The 21,443-nt window shown below is 44.8% G+C and overlaps 1 protein-coding gene and 1 pseudogene across 1 annotated transcript in view; one reads left to right on the top strand and one right to left on the bottom strand.

The window, feature by feature from the left end:
- LOC124719731 (pleckstrin homology domain-containing family G member 5) overlaps positions 1-21,443 on the top strand; it is a 283,840-nt gene that overhangs the window by 114,683 nt on the left and 147,714 nt on the right. Inside the window, exons 2-3 of the mRNA XM_047244933.1 lie at positions 8,650-8,820; positions 18,251-18,353. Coding sequence (XP_047100889.1) covers positions 8,650-8,820; positions 18,251-18,353 — 274 coding nt within the window. The remainder of the gene's footprint in view (positions 1-8,649; positions 8,821-18,250; positions 18,354-21,443) is intronic.
- On the bottom strand, positions 13,242-13,359 carry LOC124720619 (annotated as a pseudogene).

Genomic DNA, 21,443 nt, shown 5'->3' with positions numbered 1-21,443 from the left:
GGCCGCATTCCAAAAAAAAACTCCCAACCTAACCTCGTATTCAGGGCTACACTACAGATCAATGTGTAGGTCCCTTACGTCACGGGTCAAAGCCGACGCGTGAGATCGGATGTTTCCAACCTATACCCAATACACAAAACATACCCGACGTACAGCAATGAGCATTAAATTAACCATTAACTCACTAATAGAAATTCCGCTTCAAATCCAACACCTGAGCAACAGAAAACTGACCCCACCACACGAAACAAACGAAACAAACGAAAACCATGAACACACCACCAGAGAGCACGACAAACAAAAACAAGACATCTACAAACACGCCACAATCGCAAATCAAACTCCGCGCCGTAATGACGTCACACACCACAACACGCTTACGTCACGGGTCAAAGCCGACGGGTAAGATCGGACGCTTCTGTTGACCCATAAAATATGTGTAGCTGCTCAATGGCTGCCTTCCGTATCGCGAAACAAAACAGTGTGTTTACCATAAAGTACGTCCTTCCTCCTCGGCCGTACAATCGCGTCCCTTTTCGATCCTTTTTTGTTTTCATAGACATTAAATAAAGATGCTACTTTTAAATTATCGCTGCATGTCAGTTGTTTCAAGAACATTAACTGTATCTTTTATACTAATTATATTCATAAAATACGTTAACTACGCTTTACACCCGATAAAAATGTCAATATTTATGTGATGTACCGTCACAGCTTGCGTAATGTATCTTCATGTGCATACTAATTGATTTGAACGCTGTATTCAATGGTCGATTGATTGGGCAGTCCTACAGATGTCTGAATATGGAGTTACAAAATATGAAACTTAACATACAGACATATAAATAGTAAACGTAAAGAGAGGTGACAGTAACACATTTTACTAATAAATATAGTAGTACAGCTAAGAAATCCGAGTGGCTAAATGAATAACACAAAATTTCTGTGGATGATTTTGTAAGTTTCTGTTGTGTTAATTTAACTCCAGCTTTGAGTCCCTCTATTAAAATGCCATCATCTCCTGGGCAGGAATATACACTGAAAAGCCAAAGAAACTGGTACACCTGCGTGATATCGTTTAGGACACCCCCCCCCCCCCCCCGAACACGCAGAAGTGCCGCAGCAAGAAGTGGCCTGGACTCGACTAATGTCTGAAGTGCTGGAGGGAACTGTCACCATGACTCCTGCAGGGTTGTTCATAAATCCGTAAGAGTACGAGGGGGTGGAGATCTCTTCCGAACAGCACGTTGCAAGGCACCCCAGATATGCTCAATAATGTTCGTGTCTGGGGAGTTTGGTGGCGAGCGGAGGTGTTTAAACTCAGAAGACTGTTCCTGGAGCTACTCTGTAGCAATTGTGGACGTGAGCGGTGTCGCATTGTCCTGCTGGAAATACCCACGTCTGTCGGAATGCACGATGGACACGAATGGGTGCAGGTGATCAGACAGGATGCTGACGTACGTGTCACCTGTCAGAGTCGTATGTAGACATGTCAGGGGTCTCATATCACTCCAACTGCACACTACCCACACCTTTACAGAGCCTTCACAAGCTTGACCAGTCCCCTTCTCACATGTCGGCTCCATGGATTCATGAGGTTGTCTCCATCCGCTCAATACAGTTTGAAACGAGACTCGTGGTTACGCTGCAACATGTTTCCAGTCATCAACAAATGATGCCGGTGTTGACGGGCCCAGGTGAGGCGTAAAGCTTTGTGTCGTGCAGTCATCAAGGGTACGTGTGTTTGCCTTCGTCTTCGAAAGCCGATATCGATGATGTTTCGTTCAGTGGTTCGCACACTGACACTTGTTGATGGCCCAGCACTGAATTCTGCAGCAATTTGCGGAAGGGTTGCACAACCATCACGTTGAACGATTCTCTTAAGTCGTCGATGGCCCTGTTCTTGCAGGATCTTTTTCCGGCCGCACCGATGTCGGAGATTTGAAGTTTTACCGGATTTCCTATCGCGAAATAGTTGTTCGCAAAAATCCCCACTTTATCGCTACCTCGGAGATGCTGTGTCCTATCGCACGGGCGTGAACTACACTCCTGGAAATGGAAAAAAGAACACATTGACACCGGTGTGTCAGACCCACCATACTTGCTCCGGACACTGCGAGAGGGCTGTACAAGCAATGATCACACGCACGGCACAGCGGACACACCAGGAACCGCGGTGTTGGCCGTCGAATGGCGCTAGCTGCGCAGCATTTGTGCACCGCCGCCGTCAGTGTCAGCCAGTTTGCCGTGGCATACGGAGCTCCATCGCAGTCTTTAACACTGGTAGCATGCCGCGACAGCGCGGACGTGAACCGTATGTGCAGTTGACGGACTTTGAGCGAGGGCGAATAGTGGGCATGCGGGAGGCCGGGTGGACGTACCGCCGAATTGCTCAACACGTGGGGCGTGAGGTCTCCACAGTACATCGATGTTGTCGCCAGTGGTCGGCGGAAGGTGCACGTGCCCGTCGACCTGGGACCGGACCGCAGCGACGCACGGATGCACGCCAAGACCGTAGGATCCTACGCAGTGCCGTAGGGGACCGCACCGCCACTTCCCAGCAAATTAGGGACACTGTTGCTCCTGGGGTATCGGCGAGGACCATTCGCAACCGTCTCCATGAAGCTGGGCTACGGTCCCGCACACCGTTAGGCCGTCTTCCGCTCACGCCCCAACATCGTGCAGCCCGCCTCCAGTGGTGTCGCGACAGGCGTGAATGGAGGGACGAATGGAGACGTGTCGTCTTCAGCGATGAGAGTCGCTTCTGCCTTGGTGCCAATGATGGTCGTATGCGTGTTTGGCGCCGTGCAGGTGAGCGCCACAATCAGGACTGCATACGACCCAGGCACACAGGGCCAACACCCGGCATCATGGTGTGGGGAGCGATCTCCTACACTGGCCGTACACCACTGGTGATCGTCGAGGGGACACTGAATAGTGCACGGTACATCCAAACCGTCATCGAACCCATCGTTCTACCATTCCTAGACCGGCAAGGGAACTTGCTGTTCCAACAGGACAATGCACGTCCGCATGTATCCCGTGCCACCCAACGTGCTCTAGAAGGTGTAAGTCAACCACCCTGGCCAGCAAGATCTCCGGATCTGTCCCCCATTGAGCATGTTTGGGACTGGATGAAGCGTCGTCTCACGCGGTCTGCACGTCCAGCACGAACGCTGGTCCAACTGAGGCGCCAGGTGGAAATGGCATGGCAAACCGTTCCACAGGACTACATCCAGCATCTCTACGATCGTCTCCATGGGAGAATAGCAGCCTGCATTGCTGCGAAAGGTGGATATACACTGTACTAGTGCCGACATTGTGCATGCTCTGTTGCCTGTGTCTATGTGCCTGTGGTTCTGTCAGTGTGATCATGTGATGTATCTGACCCCAGGAATGTGTCAATAAAGTTTCCCCTTCCTGGGACAATGAATTCACGGTGTTCTTATTTCAATTTCCACGAGTGTATAACAGCGACCACAACACCACGTTGAAATTCACTGAAATCTTGATAACCTGCCGTTGTAGCAGCAGTAACAGATTTAACAACTGCGCCAGACACTTGTTGTCTTATATAGGCGTTGCCGAGCGCTGCGCCGTATTCTGCCTGTTTACATATCTCTGTATTTGAATACGCATGCCCATACCAGTTTCTTTGGCGCTTCACTGCATATTTTTAGGTATATGGCTCGTTTCCCACTGACATGAGGTAGGGAATATTATAGAGTTGACTGTAGGAACTTCTCACTGATACAGTTTGCTGTGTGAGTAACTTAGCAGTAAATATCTTCGGCTTAGCAAAAAAATGGTTCAAATGGCTCTGAGCACTATGCGACTTAACTTCTGAGGTCATCAGTCGCCTAGAACTTAGAACTAATTAAACCTAACTAACCTAAGGACATCACACACATCCATGCCCGAGGCAGGATTCGAACCTGCGACCGTAGCGGTCGCTCGGTTCCAGACTGTAGCGCCTAGAACCGCACGGCCACTCCGGCCGGCCCTTCGGCTTAGCGAAACAGCTTAAAACACCTAAGGAAGGCAAGGCTTCCGGTGCAGGTTGTACAACAGTCAGGTTCCTTTATGCTGATACAAAAGCTCCGTACTTAGCAATCATATACAACAGCTCACTCGTAGAAGGATCCGTACACAGAGACTAGAAACTTGCACAAGTCACACCAATGCTCAAGAAAGGAAACAGGAGTAATTCGCTGGATTACAAACCCATGTCACTAACGTCGATTTGCTGTAGGGTTTTGGAGCACATACTGTGCTCGAACGTTATGAATCATCTCAAAGGAAACGATTTATCGACTGGCCGTGCGGTTCTAGGCGCTGCAGTCTGGAACCGCGAGACCGCTACGGTCGGAGGTTCGAATCCTGCCTCGGGCTTGGATGTGTGTGATGTCCTTAGGTTAGTTAGGTTTAACTAGTTCTAAGTTCTAGGGGACTAGTGACCTCAGGAGTTGACTCCCATAGTGCTCAGAGCCATTTCGATTTATCGACAAATTGTCAACACGGATTCAGAAAGTATCGTTCTTCCGAAGCACAGGTAGCTCTTTATTCTCACGAAGTAATGGGTGGTAGCGACAAGGAACTTTGTATTGATTCCATATTTTTAGATTCCCAGAAAGCTTCTGACACCATTCATCACAAGCGACTTCTAACCAAACTGCGTGCCTATGGAGTATCATCTCAGCTGAGTATATTCGTGATTTCCTGCCAGAAAGGACACAGGTCGTAATAACTGACGGGAAGTTTACGAGTGAAATAGAAGTAATATCTAGCGTCCCCCAAGGAAGTGTTACGGGGCCCCTGCCGTTCCTGAGCTACCAGGTGCATTCAAGTTCTAAGGCCTCCGATTTTTTTTTCTAATTAACTACTCACCCGAAATCGATGAAACTGGCGTTACTTCTCGACGTAATCGCCCTGCAGACGTACACATTTTTCACAACGCTGACGCCGTGATTCCATGGCAGCGGCGAAGGCTTCTTTAGGAATCTGTTTCGACCACTGGATTATCGCTGAGGCAATAGCAGCATGGCTGGTGAATGTGCGGCCACGGAGAGTGTCTTTCATTGTTGGAAAAAGCGAAAAGTCACTAGGAGCCAGGTCAGGTGAGTAGGGAGCACGAGGAATCACTTCAAAGTTGTTATCACGAAGAAACTGTTGCGTAACGTTAGCTCGATGTGCGGGTGCGTTGTCTTGGTGAAACAGCACACGCGCAGCCCTTCCCGGACGTTTTTGTTGCAGTGCAGGAAGGAATTTGTTCTTCAAAACATTTTCGTAGGATGCACCGGTTACCGTAGTGCCCTTTGGAACGCAATGGGTAAGGACTACGCCCTCGCTGTCCCAGAACACGGACACCATAATTTTTTCAGCACTGGCGGTTACCCGAAATTTTTTTGGTGGCGGTGAATCTGTGTGCTTCCATTGAGCTGACTGGCGCTTTGTTTCTGGATTGAAAAATGGCATCCACATCTCATCCATTGTCACAACCGACGAAACGAAAGTCCCATTCGTGCTGTCGTTGCGCGTCAACATTGCTCGGCAACGTGCCACACGGGCAGCCGTGTGGTCGTCCGTCAGCATTCGTGGCACCCACCTGGATGACACTTTTCGCATTTTCAGGTCGTCGTGCAGGATTGTGTGCACAGAACCCACAGAAATGCCAACTCTGGAGGCGATCTGTTCGACAGTCATTCGGCGATCCCCCAAAACAATTCTCTCCACTTTCTCGATCGTGTCGTCAGACCGGCTTGTGCGAGCCCGAGGTTGTTTCGGTTTGTTGTCACACGATGTTCTGCCTTCCTTAAACTGTCGCACCGATGAACGCACTTTCGACACATCTGTAACTCCGCCACCACATGTCTCCTTCAACTGTCGATGAATTTCAATTGGTTTCACACCACGCAAATTCAGAAAATGAATGATTGCACGCTGTTCAAGTAAGGAAAACGTCGCGATTTTAAGTATTTAAAACAGTTCTCATTCTCGCCGCTGGTGGTAAAATTCCATCTGCCGTACGGTGCTGCCATCTCTGGGACGTATTGACAATGAACGCGGCCTTATTTTAAAACAATGCGCATGTTTGTATCTCTTTCCAGTCTGGAGAAGAAAAATCAGAGGCCTTAGAACTTGAATGCACCTCATACATAAACGATTGGGAGACAATCTGAGCAGCCCTCTGAGATTGTTTGCAGATGGTGCTGTCATTTACCGTCTTGTAGTCACCAGATGATGAAAACCAATTGCAAAATGTTTTAGACAAGGTATCTGTAGGACGCTAAATGTGGCAATTTTTGTAACGAAAGGTGCGAGGTCATCCTCGTTAGTGTTGAAAGGAAGTCGCTAAATTTCGGCTACACGATAAATCAAAGGTATCTAGAAGCTATGACTAAGTATTTAAATTATGAATAGCTTGAACTGGAACTATCACATAGATAATTTTGTGGGGAAAGCTCGAAGACTGCGATTCATTGGCAGGTCACTAAAATAATGCAGAGGGTGTACTAAAGGGACTGGTTGCCTTGTCAGCCCTCATCCGCAGGATTTCTGTGCGGTGTGTCCGCTTGCTTAGCTCAGTCGCAACGTGCTTGCATACCATGCAGCGGGCCCGGGTTCGATTCCCGGTCGGGTTGGAGATTTTCTCGTGGACTGCGTGTTGCGTTGTCCTCACCATCACTTCGTCCTCGTCAACGTCACGCGAGTCGCCCAATGTGGCGTCGACTGATTAAGATTCGCACTCTGCGACCGAACTTCACCGGATGGGGCCTCCCGGCGAGCATTTCATTTTTGCCGTGTGCGGAGGATGTCGAAAAAGTTCAAAGAAGGGCAGCTCGTTTTCTGTTATCGCGACATGAGGGATAGAGTCCCACGGATACGGTACACAAATTCTGGCGGCAGTCATTAAAACAAAGGCGTTTTTCGTTGCGGCAAGATCTTCTCATGAAATTTTAATCACCGACTTTCTTCTCAGAGTGTGAGAATATTTCGTTGGCGCACACATATATAGGGACAAATAATCATAGTAAAGGAAGAGGAATCGGAACTTGCACGGAAAGATGTAGCTGATCGATTTTCCCACTCGCTGTTCGAGAATGGAACAGTAGAGACCTAGCGTAAAGGTCTTGGCGGGCACGTAAGTGTGAATTGCAGAGTAATCATGTAGATGTACACTACTGGCCATTGAAATTGCTACACCAAGAAGAAATGCAGATGATAAACAGGTATTCATTGGACAAATATATTATACTAGAACTGAAACGTGATTACATTTTCACGCAATTTGGGTGCATACGTCCTGAGAAATCAGTACGCAGAACAACCACCTCTGGCCGTAATAACGGCCTTGATACGCCTGGGCATTGAGTCAAACAAGAGTTCGGATGGCGTATACAGGTACAGCTGCCCATGCTGCTTCAACACGATACCACAGTTCATCAAGAACTGGCGTATTATGACGAGCTAGTAGCTCGGCCACCATTGACCAGACGTTTTCAGTTGGTGAGAGATCTGGAGAATGTGCTGGCCAGGGCAGCAGTCGAACATTTTCTGTATCCAGAAACGCCCCTACAGGGCCTACAACATGCGGTCGTGCATTATCCTGCTGAAATGTAGGGTTTCGCAGGGATCGAATGAAGGGTAGAGCCACGGGTCGTAACACATCTGAAATGTAACTTCCACCGTTGAGTCAGTGCGAACAAGAGGTGACCGAGACGTGTAACCGATGGCACCCCATACAGTCACACCGGGTGATACGCCAGTTGGCGATGACAAATACACGCTTCCAATGTGCGTTCACCGCGATGTCGCCAAACACGGATGCGACCATCATGATGCTGTAAACAGAACCTGGATTCATCCGAAAAAATGGCGTTTTGCCATTCGTGCACCCAGGCTTGTCGTCGAGTACACCATCGCAGGCGCTCCTGTCTGTGATGCAGCGTCAAGGGTAACCGCAGCCACGGCCTCCGAGCTGATAGTCCGTGCTGCTGCAATCGTCGTCCAACTGTTCTTGCAGATGGTTGTTGTCTTGCAAACGGCCCCATCTGTTGACTCAGGAATCGAGACGTGGCTGCGCGATCCGTTACAGCCATGCGGATAAGATGCCTGTCATCTCGACTGCTAGTGATACGAGGCCGTTGGGATCCAGGACGGCGTTCCGTATTACCCTCCTGAACCCACCGATTCCATATTCTGCTAACAGTCATTGGATCTCAACCAACGCGAGCAGCGAGGTCGCGATACGATAAACCGCAACCGCGATAGGCTACAATCCGACCTTTATCAGAGTCGTAAACGTCATGGTACGCATTTCTCCTCCTTACACGAGGCATGACAACAACGTTTCACCACGCAACGCCGGTCAACCGCTGTTTGTGTATGAGAAATCGGTTGGAAACTTTAGTCATGTCAGCACGTGATAGGTGTCGCCACCAGCGCCAACCTTGTGTGGATGCTCTGAAAAGCTAATCATTTGCATATCACAGCATCTTCATCCTGTCGGTTAAATTTTGCGTTTGTAGCACGTCATCTTCGTGGTGTAGCAATTTTAATGGCCATATGGGTGTCCCCCCGTAGTTGATGATCCCTCTACCATATTTTGTGCATGCTGCCTGTAGCTGATGATCCCTCCCCGTTTTGCAGCAGAGCTACGACCGCGGCTGGTCCTCTGGACGGTCCTTCTTCAGCGTGAGCACCGATGAAGGCGGCGACCAGGAGGCGGCGCCCAGCCGGGCCGACAGGGGCGCCGCCAGCGTCCGCTCCCAGGGCTCGTCCTCCAAGCAGCGCTGGAGCAGCCTCTTCGGAAACTCCAAGGTAGGCTTCAGATAAGCTGATAGCCCCAGTGTAGGGTGGTGGTTGTGGTGTGGTGGAAATTCCAAAGTCGTATGATGGGAACCTGACGCTGGGTTTGTAGTGTGATAGGGACTCAGAGAAAGGCTTGTACTGTACCGGGGACTCCAAGCGAGGTTTATGGTGTCCTGGGAACTCCAAGGGAGGTTTGTGGTGTCCTGGGGGCTTAACGTAACGTTGTGGATTGCTGGAAAGCCCATATTGGTCTCTTCATATAACCAGGTAGCCTGGTGTTTCTCCAAAAGTCTGATGCCATATCACCACTCTCATACAGCCTAAACACCAACGTGAATAATCGTTTTCTTGCCACTTCCCGCAATGGTTTTAGAAATTCTAATCGAATGTTATCTATCCCTTCTGGATTAATTGATCTTAAGGGGGTAGGCTGTCAGGTTCCAGATACGCTGATAGCTCCAGTGTAGGGTTGTGGCGTGGTGGAAATTCCAAAGTCGTATGACGGAAACTCGATGGTAGGATTGTAGTGTGATGAGGACTCCAAGAAAGGCTTGTAGTATACTCGGGACTCCAAGGGAGGTTTTTGGTGTCCTGGGGGCTTAACATAACCTTCTGGATTGCTGGAAAGTCCATATTGGTCTCTTCATATACTGGGGATTCCTCCCCATCGCACCCCCCTCAGATTTAGTTGGCACAGTGGATAGGCCTTGAAAAACTGAACACAGATCAATCGAGAATACAGGGAGAAGTTGTGTGGAACTATGAAAAAAATAAGCAAAATATACAAACTGAGTAGTCCATGCGCAAGATGGATTGTCTGAGCTCAGGAGCGCCGTGGTCCCGTTGTTAGCGTGAGCAGTGGGGAACGAGAGGTCCTTGGTTCAAATTTTCCCTCGAGTGAAAAGTTTAATTTTTTGTTTTCAGACAATTATTATCTGTCCGTCCGTCCGACCGATGCGATCACTTTTTTGGGAGTGATTATCACATCAACAAGAAAACGTAAATCGGGCAAGGTAGAAGAATCTTTTTACACATTCGCCAAGTGTACAAGTTAGGTGGGTCGACAACATATTCCTGTCATGTGACGCACATGCCGCCACCTGTGTCGTATAGAATATATCAGACGTGTTTCCCTGTGGAGGAATCGGTTGACCTATGACCTTGTGATCAATTGTTTTCGGTTCCCATTGGAGAGGCACGTCCTTTCGTCTACTAATCGCACGGTTTTGCGACGCGGTCGCAAAACACAGACACTAAACTTATTACAGCGAACAGAGACGCCAATGAACGAACTGACAGATCATAACTTTGCGAAAATAAAGAAAATAAACTTTTAACTCGAGGGAAGACTTGAACCAAGAACCTCTCGTTCCACAGCTGCCCACGCTAACGACGGGACCACGGCGCTCCTTAGCTCACACTGTGCTTGATGTTGCCTATCTTGCGCATGGACTACTCAGTTTGTATATTTTGCTTTTTTTTTCCATAGTTCCACACAACTTCTTCCTGTTTTTTGGATTGATCTGTGTTCAGTTTTTCAAGGCCTATCCACTGTGCCGACTTATAACTAAATCTGAGGGGGGGGGGGGGGGGTGCGATGGGGAGGTTCCCTTGTAAGGTAGGTTGGTGTTTCTCCAGAAGTCTGATGCCATATCGCCAGTCACCAAAATCATACACACCAACGTGAATAGTCGTTTTCTTGCCACTTCCCTTCTGCATTAATTGATCTTAAGGGGTAGGCTGTGAAACGGGACGACTTGGAGCAAGGAGGCACCACCGCACATTTTAATTTCCGCTATCTATAAAACTTCCTGGCAAATTAAAACTGTGTGCCGGACCGAGACTCGAACTCGGGACCTTTGCCTTCCGCGGGCAAGTGCTCTACCACCTGAGCTACCGAAGCACGACTCACGCCCCGTCCTCACAGCTTTACTTCTGCCAGTACTTCGCCTCCTACCCTCCAAGCTTTACAGAAGCTCTCCTGCGAACCTCGCAGAACTAGCACTCCTTGAAAGAAAGGATATTGCGGAGACATGGCTTAGCCACAGCCTGGGGGATGTTTCTAGAACGAAATTTTCACTCTACAGCGGAGTTTGCGCTGATATGAAACTTCCTGGCAGATTAAAACTGTGTGTCGGACCGAGACTCTAACTCGGGTCGGTAGAGCACTTGCCCGCGAAAGGCAAAGGTAGCGAGTTCGAGTCTCGGTCCGGCACACAGTTTTAATCTGCCAGAAAGTTTCATATCAGCGCACACTCCGCTGTAGAGCGAAAATTTCATTCCACTGTCTGTACTTTTGCAAATAAATTCATAAACTATATATGACGGTAGTATCTGTTCCCGAATGAACAGTTACCGTGAATGACCATGCCGCTTTGCTAGAAATCAAATGATAATTAAATGGACACCCTAGCTGCAAGCAGGCGTTTATACACTTCATTGGGGACATGTTGAAAATGTGTGCCCCGACCGGGACTCGAACCCGGGATCTCCTGCTTACATGGCAGACGCTCTATCCATCTGAATAACCGAACACCACCCATTGGGATTTTTTGTGATCTCTCAAAGGCTTTTGATTGTGTAAATCATGAAATTCTGCTAGACAAGCTCAAGTATTGTGGCATGAGTGGGACAGTGCACAAATGATTTAATTCGTACCTAACTGGAAGAGTGCAGAAAGTTGAAATAAGTAGTTCTCGTAACATGCAAAGATCAGCACATTCCTCAAACTGGGGAACTATCAAGAATGGTGTTCCACAAGGGTCAGTCTTGGGTCCTTTGTTGTTCTTATTATATATTAATGACTTGCCATTCTATATTCATGAAGAGGCAAAGTTAGTTCTCTTTGCTGATGATACAAGTATAGTAATCACACCTGACAAACAAGAATTAAGTGATGAAATTGTCAATACTGTCTTTCAGAAAATTACTAAGTGGTTCCTTGTAAACGGACTCTCACTGAATTTTGGTAAGACACAGTACATACAGTTTCGTACAGGGAATGGTATGACGCCATTAATAAATATAGAGCTTAATCAGAAGCATATAGCTAAGGTAGAATATTCCAAATTTTTAGGTGTGTCCATTGATGAGAGATTAAATTGGAAGAAACACATTGATGATCTGCTGAAACGTTTGAGTTCAGCTACTTATGCAATAAGGGTCATTGCAAATTTTGGTGATAAACATCTTAGTAAATTAGCTTACTACGCCTATTTTCACTCATTGCTTTCATATGGCATCATATTTTGGGGGAATTCATCACTGAGGAATAAAGTATTTATTGCACAAAAGCGTGTAATCAGAATAATAGCTGGAGTCCACCCAAGATCATCCTGCAGACATTTATTTAAGGATCTAGGGATATTCACAGTAGCTTCTCAGTATATATACTCTCTTATGAAATTTGGTATTAACAACCAAACCCAATTCAAAAGTAATAGCAGTGTGCATAACTACAATACTAGGAGAAAGGATTATCTTCACTATTCAAGATTAAATCTAACTTTGGCACAGAAAGGGGTGAATTATACTGGCACTAAAGTCTTTGGTCACTTACCAAATAGTATCAAAAGTCTGACAGATAACCAACAAGTATTTAAGAAGAAATTAAAAGAATTTCTGAATGACAACTCCTTCTACTCCATAGAGGAATTTTTAGATATAAATTAAGGAAAAAAAGAAAAAAATATTTAAAAAACAAAAAAAATAAAAATAAAAAATAAAGAAAAACAAAAAACACAAAAAAATAAAGTTGTTATATTAACTTAAGTATGTTGTTAAATTAACCTAATTATGTCATGTATTAGAAAATTCGACTCGTTCCACATCATTACGAAATATCGTATTCATGATCCATGGAACTAGTATTAATCTAATCTAATCTAATCTAATCTGAGCCACCGCGGGCACAGAGGATAGTGCGTCTGCAGGGACTTATCCCTTGCACACTCCCCGTGAGACCCACATTCCCGGTCGGGGCACACATTTTCAACATGTCCCCAATGAAGTGTATAAACGCCTGCTTGCAGCTAGGGTGTCCATTTAATTATCATTTAAATTCATAAAACTTTGTCAGCATGACCAGGAAGGATTCAGGATTCACACTCTTAGCAGTGGAAGTTCAAAAACATAACAAAATAATTTTTTTTTACACGTGAAATTTCCTCATTTTTTTCACTTGCTATGTATTGGCTGCATTTGTTGCTATAGGTACACTTTTCTTCATAAACTCCGTCTGAACAGATCTTGGAATGCCGACCGGCCGCCATCTCATCCTCAGACCACAGGCGTCACTGGATGCGGAGATGGCGGGGCATGTGGTCAGCACACCGCTCTCCCGGCCGTATATCAGTTTACGAGACCGGAGCCGCTACTTCTCAGTCAAGTAGCTCCTCAGTTTGCCTCACAAGGGCTGAGTGCACCCCGCTTGCCAACAGCGCTCGGCAGAACAGATGGTCACCCATCCAACTGCTAGCCCAGCCCAATAGAGCTTAACTTAGGTGATCTGACGTGAACCGGTGTTACCACTACGGCAAGGCCGTTGGCACATATCTCCATGAGTGAGAGAGATTCTTCGATGAATTTTGCACTGTATAAAAACCATACAGGTGTATGAAACTCTGGAATTTATTTAATTTATGAAAAAAATGAATGAGCTCTTACATTTTAAGCTTCATGTTTATAAAAAAACAAATTTTATAGTTAATTATCTCAATTTTTACCAGTTCGTAATGGATTTGTAAAATTCTAGAGTTTGATACACCTGTAAGTATGGTTCGTATGCTGTGCAAAATTCATCGAAGAATGTCTCTTACTTGTGCAGGAAAGTGTACGTATAGCAACATATGCACCCAATAGTAAGTGAAAAAATGATAAAATTTCACATGAAAAATTTTTTATTTTGTTACGTTTTTGAACTTCCACAGCTATGAGTGTGAATCCTGAATCCTTCCTGGTCATGCTAACAAAATTTTATGAATTTATTTGTAAAAGTACAGACAGTGGAAATTAAAATGTCCTGTGGTGCCTCTGTTGTTCCAAGTGGGCCCATTTCATGTCCTACTCCCCTTAAGTCGTCCACAGCTCTTTTAAATTCCACTGTAGTTCTATCTCTTCCCTGTTGACTCCTATTTCTTCTTCTACCACGTCGTTAGACAAGTCCTTCTCCTCGTAGAGGTCTTCAGTGTACTTTACCATCTATCCACTCTGTCCTATGTGTTTAGCAGAGGAATTCCCATTGCACCCTTATTGTTTCCAACCTTGCTTTTAGTTTCACCGATGGTTGCTTTGACTTTGCTACTGTATATGCTCAGCCACTCCTTTTGACGTTCTTTTCTGTCTGGATGTGTTCACGTCTTTTATACAGCAATTTCGTCATGGCTGCCCTGTACTTCATAAGACATTTATATTACTCTTTTCCTGCCATTTCCCGGAAATGTTTATACTTCCTTCATTCGTTGATGAAGTGAAGTGTTTCCTTTGTTGCCCAAGATTTCTTGGCAGTTACCTTTCTATCTTTCCAACGCCTGTTATTGCTCTTTTCAGAGATGCACAGTCCTCTTCAGGTGAAATTCCAACTGTGACATACCTTATCACAGCATCCCCATCTTCAGCGAACTTCGAACGCACTAACCGAGCGAGGTGGCGCGATGGTCAGCACATTGGACTCGCATTCGAGAAGACGACGGTTCAAACCCGGGTCCGGCCACCCTGATTTAGGCTTTCTGTGATTTCCCTAAATCGCTTCAGGCAAATTCTGGGAAGTGGCATAGCCGATTTCCTTCCCCATCCTTCCCTCATCCGGTGGGACTGATGACCTCGCTGTTTAGTCCGACCCCCCCCCCCCCCCCAAACGAATCAAACGCATCTCATTTTTCCTCAGAATGTCAGTACCCCACTTTCTTCTAGACTGATTCTTCCATACGATTCTCTTAAACTTCAGTCTACTTTTCATGAGTACAAAGTTGAGGTCTGCTCCTGCGTAAGCCTTACAATTAACACTTGATTTCGGAATCTCTGTTTGATCGTGATGTAATCCAGTTGGAATCTTCCAGTTTCCATGTAGACCTTGTTTACTTGTGATTCTTCAACAGTATAGTCGATATTACCAGCTGAAATTTATTACGGAACTCAATTAGTGTTCGTCCTCTTTCATTCCTATTACCAAGCCCATATTCTCCTGCAACCCTTTATTCTACTCCTTCTCCCGCTTTCCAATACCCATGAATTTTGTGAACTGAATTACCTGTTCAATATGAAACGTCCCCTTAGAAAAATTATACATGACTGTGCTTAAACTGATACACAGTATTTTTAGCGCAACGCAATCTGACTTCCAGTAATCCCTACAAAAGAATGGCTCTGACTAACAATAACCTATACCTTTCACAAATCACTTACCTCACAAAAATCTTCGTTACTCCAACTACTGCAATACAGCGAGCGCCACTACTGCCAGCTAAATAAAAGATTCAAACTACTGAAGGCACTACTGATAGGCACAGTTAGCAAATGAAAGATTTTAATAGAGAAGAAACAATGTATTTACCTTAACAGTGTTCAAAGGTCATAATATATATATAGCAGTTCATGACATCCAATAATACGAATTTACTCTTTCTGATGGACACACGTCCAGATCGTCCGCTCTCAAAATTCTGCCATCTCTCTCCCCACATCCACCACTGCTGGCGGCTCACCTCCAACTGCGTAACGCTACGCGCTGTTAACAGCCAACAGCCCAATACTACAATAGCGACTATTTCAACAATGCCGACCAGCCACAGACTGCACACAGCACAGTCAGCGATTTTCATATAGAGCGCTACGTGGCGTTACCAATATAAAAACCTAAACAGCCTACTTACAAATATCATTATATACTTTGTCTCTTTCAACTTCTGCTTGCGACATCGGCAAGTATACCAGTTGGCGGTGTTGGTTTGCTGTCAGTTCCGATTAGAAAAACCCTATTACTGAACTCTTCAGAGTAATTCAGGGTCTCTTCTACCTTCCTACTCATAACGAATCCTACTCCCGTTATACCATTTTCTGCTGCTATTGATATTACCCTACAGTCATTTAATCAGAAATCCTTCTGGCCCTAACTATATCTAGATTTAGTCTTACTAGGGAACCTCCCCATCGCACCCCTCTCAGATTTAGTTATAAGTTGGCACAGTGGATACGCCTTGAAAAACGGAACACAGATCAATCGAGAAAACAGGAAGAAGTTGTGTGGAACTATGAAAAAAATGAGCAAAATATACAAACTGAGTAGCCCATGGGCAAGATTCGCAACATCAAGGAGAGTGTGAGTTGAGGAGCGCTGCGGTCCCGTGGTTAGCGTGAGCGGCTGCGGAACGAGTGGTCCTTGGTTCAAGTCCTCCCTCGAGTGGAAAGTTTGCTTTTTTTGTCTTCGCAAAGTTATGAGCTGTCCGTTCGTTTATTGACATCTCTGTTCACTGTAATAAGTTTAGTGTCTGTGTTTTGCGACCGCACCGCAAAACCATGCGATTAGTAGACGAAAGGATGTGCCTCTCCAATGGGAACCGAAAACATTTGATCGCAAGATAATAGGTCAACCGATTCCTCCACTGGAAAACACGTCTGATATATTCTATACGACACTGGTGACGGCATGTGCGTCAAATGACAGGAATATGTTGTTGACCCACCTAATTTGCACACTTGGCGAGTGGGTAAAAAGATTCTTCTACCTTGCCCGATTTAGGTTTTCTTGTGGCTGTGATAATCACTCCCAAAAAAGTGATGAAAACGTAACGGACGGACAGATAATAATTGTCTGAAAATAAAAAATTAAATTTTTCACGCGAGGCAAGACTTGAACCAGGGACCTTTCGTTCCGCAGCTTCTCACGCTAACCACGGGACCACGGCGCTCCTTAGGTGTCACTCTCCTTGATGTGGCATATCTTGCACATGGACTACTCATTCTGTATATTTTGCTTTTTTTTTTCATAGCTCCACACAACTTCTTCCTGTTTTCTCGATTGATCTGTGTTCAGTTTTTCAAGGCCTATCAACTGTGCCAGCTTATAACTAAATCTGAGGGGGATGCGATGGGGAGGTTCCCTTGTTAGCAGTTCCCTTTTCAAATTTTTTAGCTTCCGTACCATATTCAAACTTCTGACATCCTACCCCCCGACTCGTTGTTCCATCTTTTTCTCATGATCACCTCCTCCTTGGCAGCCCCATCCCACAGATTTGAATGAGGGATTAATTCAGAATCTTTTGCTAACGGTGAGATTATCATGACACTTTACAATTACAGATCACATGTGATACGGATACACATTATGCATCTTTAATATAGTGGTCTGCATTACCTCCTGCATCCTCATACCTTTTATCATTTCCAATTATTCCCCCTTTAAGGGTCAGTTTCCCATCCCAAGCAGAAGAGAGTGCCCTGGACTGCTCTTTGGCCCTCTTTAGCACGGCTGTTGGCAGAATGAGCGTGATTTCTTTTGTCATAAGTCTTCGACGGCCATTGCTGATGGTCTTTGTGCACAATTGAAGCCTTGGCTAGGTTCGAACCCAGTACCCAGGACGTTTTGATTACTAGTCAACGACACTACTCCTAGACCGTGTGCAGGTATGCATGAAATTATAAAGGTAATTCATATTGTTTTAACAACATCTTGATTGATTGCAAGAACATTTCATTTTCAGTCACTGGTGACATTTCAAAATTTACAGAAAAAAATAATCAGATATAAATGGAAAAAAAGTTAGGTAGCATGTTTGTGTTTTAGTGTTACAACCTATGTCAAAGACACGAATGTATTGCCATTTTCTTATAAAAATGAACTAGACTGTATCCAGATATGAGATCCTATGTAGAGCTTTACCTAAGAAGAACCCTCTGCAATTGGTAGAGGTGTCTGATAGGGACCTTCAGACTCCGGCCAGCCTGGGTGTGGTTTTTAGGTGGTTTTCCACATCCCTTAGGTGAATACCAGCCTGGTCCCCTCGTCCGGCCTCAGTTACATGACTCGCAGACATCGGAACACGTTTGCACTATCCCATGGATTACACTAGATGTAAACAGCTGGGGTACACTAATTCCATCCCGGGTGAAGGGGGGGGGGGGGGGTTCGGGATGGAAGGAAGGGCATCCGGCCACCCCTTAACATTAACCATGCCGATCCAGCGAAACTGCGGGATAAAGACACAAGCAAAAGAAGAATAAAATTATATCGTTTTTATGGATTCAGTGCACAACAGTAATTTTAACTGATTTCTGATTTTTTTTTTCGTATGCATTGTGTCAAAAGTGCAGATAGGGACCTTCTGACACCTTGTGTGTTTTCTCGTACCATGAGTAGCTTTGCCTCAGAAGAGATAAGTGAAAATGGCACGAGGTTTACACGTATCATCACTAATGTCGTTTCATGCCGTGTTTCCATCCTCAGGACACGAAGATGGAGGCGCTGGTGGAGCAGCTGAAGCAGTACTCGGAGAGTGGCATTCCCAGGCACGTCCGCGCAGATCCAGATGAGTACGAGACCCACCGTGGTGAGTTTCTGCCTCAGTCGTCTTCTACAGCCTACATTTGTACTCTGCCAGAGACTTAAGTAGGTTTGGATATGGAGACGTATCACGACAACACAATGTCTGACACTTTTAGCACCCAATACACCTGGAACACTACTGTTGATCAACACCATCACCACCTCCATCACCACAACTATCACCACAACTACTGCCAAGTGATCACGATGGTCAATCACATTATCAAAATGGTCATTTCCGTGACTACTATCTTTATGTGATCAGTAGAAAGTGGTTTTTCACTCAAATGAATGCTGCATGTTTGTTTGTATGTGTTGACCAGTCGAGGAGTAAACGCTTGTTTCTAAGACTTATTCGATATAATAGCATGAGGTTAGATATTTATAACGCTTATTATATCATTTTATACCCGCCAGGTCAGCCGAGAGCGCTATGCATTGCTTCCTGCAGTCGGGTAGGCGCGCCGGCCCCAGATCGAATCCGCCTGGCGGATTAACGACGAAGGCCAGTGTGTCGGCCAGCCTGGGTATGGTTTTTAGGTGGTTTTCCACATCCCATTAGGTGAATACCAGGCTCGTCCCCTCATCCTGCCTCAGTTACATGACTTGCAGACACCTGAACACGTTTGCACTATTATATGGATTACGCTAGATGCAGATAGCTGGGGTACACTTATTCCATCCCGGGAGGTAGGGGATGGAAGTAAGGGCATCTGGCCACCTCTTAATATTCACCATGCCAACTCTGCGAAACCATGGGATAAAGACACAAGCAAAACAAGAAGAAGATTATATAATTTTTATGGATTCACTGCATGGCAGTAATTTTAACTGATTTTTTTTCGTACGCGTTATGCCAAAAGTGCAGAATATGAGTAATTTTGCAAATTTTGTGAGTAAGCTCAAGTGCCCTAGTTCAGCTTGGTAGCCATCAGTATAAGTCAGTATACTTTGTGCCTTCTCTTACTGCTGCCAATCCTTGCTGTCTACTGTAAATGATACGAATTATTGTACATGAGTGTTGCTGCACGAAAATATGTTGGCAGCACTGTAGGAGGTACTTCCCGCTGCAGTGCTACCCTGTTCTGTTCCGTACCAATTCACTGCAGTCGCCTCTGACATAGCTCAATATGAAATTTACAGACTGTGTATCAATTATTATTAAGCAATTAATTAATTATTAAGCCGTTAGTTAATTTAACCAATTGTGAGCAGGACATTGGTTTGTGTAACTGTGTGTACGAGTAAAATACGGGCAATAGCACGTCACTGAACCAGTTTCTTCCCGCTTTGGTATTACGAAGTCGGTCGACAATGCAACACTTCCCACGTTTTTTTTTTTTTTTTAAAGGCATCATATTCGTCATTGACTTTACAAATTATTTATTTAAATATTGCATTTTCGGCCTTTGTGTCATTCTCAAGTGGCACTACAGAAGAGTTCCCTCCTGCACATGTGAGACTTTAAAATCCTCCGACATATATGCAAGTCTTCGTCAAAAGTAGACGTTTTTCTTTCCACATCGTACAGAGCTTCACATTCGCGTGATGTTACTGTATTTCTACAGTGGAAAGGCCTAATTTTTGACGATGACATGTATACATCTCGGAAGATTTTAAAGTCACGTGTGTTGAAACAAAATCTTTTGCAGTACCACTTGAAAATGACCCAAATGTCAAAATTGCAGTAGTGAAATAAACAATTTCTACAGTCAATGTCCTTTAAAAAATTCTACATGACTCTGCACCTCAACCGTGAGAAGTTAATCATTTTCCATTGTCGCTAGCAAACGAAAGCCGCTGATATCTTACAACTCAGGATCTAATGAATTCGGGTACCTCATACATTTGGCTCGGATTCTAAAGTTTAGTAATGGTTTCTAGAATTGTCCGGAATTTTTTCAATAATTCACTTAACCACTTCTCGTAAAATAGAAAGAGCACTTTCTGTGTACAAAAACGTACCGTCAGACAACATATGAGCCGAAGTGAAAAATTTAGATAAATTGGTTATGTACTGTTTTAGCAGACAACAGAAATTGGGACTGAATTTTGATGTCCCACATTTGTATCGTTTTGCTGCCTCATTGTGTGTCTGTGTTTTTAGTGGTATGATACTGCACGAATGCATGCATATTTTACTTGATATTGCATGAAAATCCAGGTCCTAGTGATCACTATATGAATAACTACGCTGTCATGTTCGTTATTTATCATATGACGAGTGTCACGCACGAGACTTCAATCGTCATTTACGTGATCACGGTCGTTATTTACAAGGTCACGATCACAGTTTATTTGACCACGACGGCCATTTACTTGATCGTAAGCACTATTTGCATAACTACGATCGTCAGTATTTCATCATAATCTGATTTACATGATCAGGATCGTCATTAACGTAATCAGTCTCGTCATTTACGTTATCACAATCGTCAATTACGTGATAACAGTCGTAATTTGCATGATCACAATCCTCAGTTACATAATCACAATCGTCAGTCGTCAGTTGACGTGTAGAAGATCAGCTATTTATGTGATGACACACGTCATTTACGTGATCGTACCACCAGTTAAGCGATAAGAATCATCTGCAATGTGTCACTTATATGATCATGACCATCTTACACATATCCACAGTATAATAGCTATGGTGGCTGTATATGAAATGTGTTTAGATTAGATTATTTATGAGGTATACATTTGGTTCTACAGATTCGTGGTGAGAAGGTTCTCAATAATGTACTCGTAGAATATGATATGTGTTAAAAATATACATAATACACATTAATGAAGAATTAGATAGCCTATGTTCCTTCCACAGATTTAAAGAGATGTGGACCTTATGAATATGAAATAAGTAAAAAAAATAAAAAACGTTTTAATTTGGACTCTCTAATTGCCCTGTTTCCCTAAATGATGCTGTGGCTTAAGAAGGCGATCAAAAATATCATTAGGTAGTGAAATTATGACTTGTTATTGGCAGAGATAAATATTTGTGTTGGCTTGGAAGTTCTCTGAATGGGGTATTTTTTAAAAAAGGCTGCATGACTTAGCAGAGGCATGGTTGAGGAGGGGACAAGGCATGGCTTAG

This window comes from Schistocerca piceifrons, chromosome 11, assembly GCF_021461385.2.
Source record: "Schistocerca piceifrons isolate TAMUIC-IGC-003096 chromosome 11, iqSchPice1.1, whole genome shotgun sequence".
In the NCBI taxonomy this organism is placed as follows: domain Eukaryota; kingdom Metazoa; phylum Arthropoda; class Insecta; order Orthoptera; family Acrididae; genus Schistocerca; species Schistocerca piceifrons.
The sequence above is the reverse complement of the archived record's forward strand: the minus strand, read 5'-3'. Positions and strand labels throughout refer to the sequence as shown.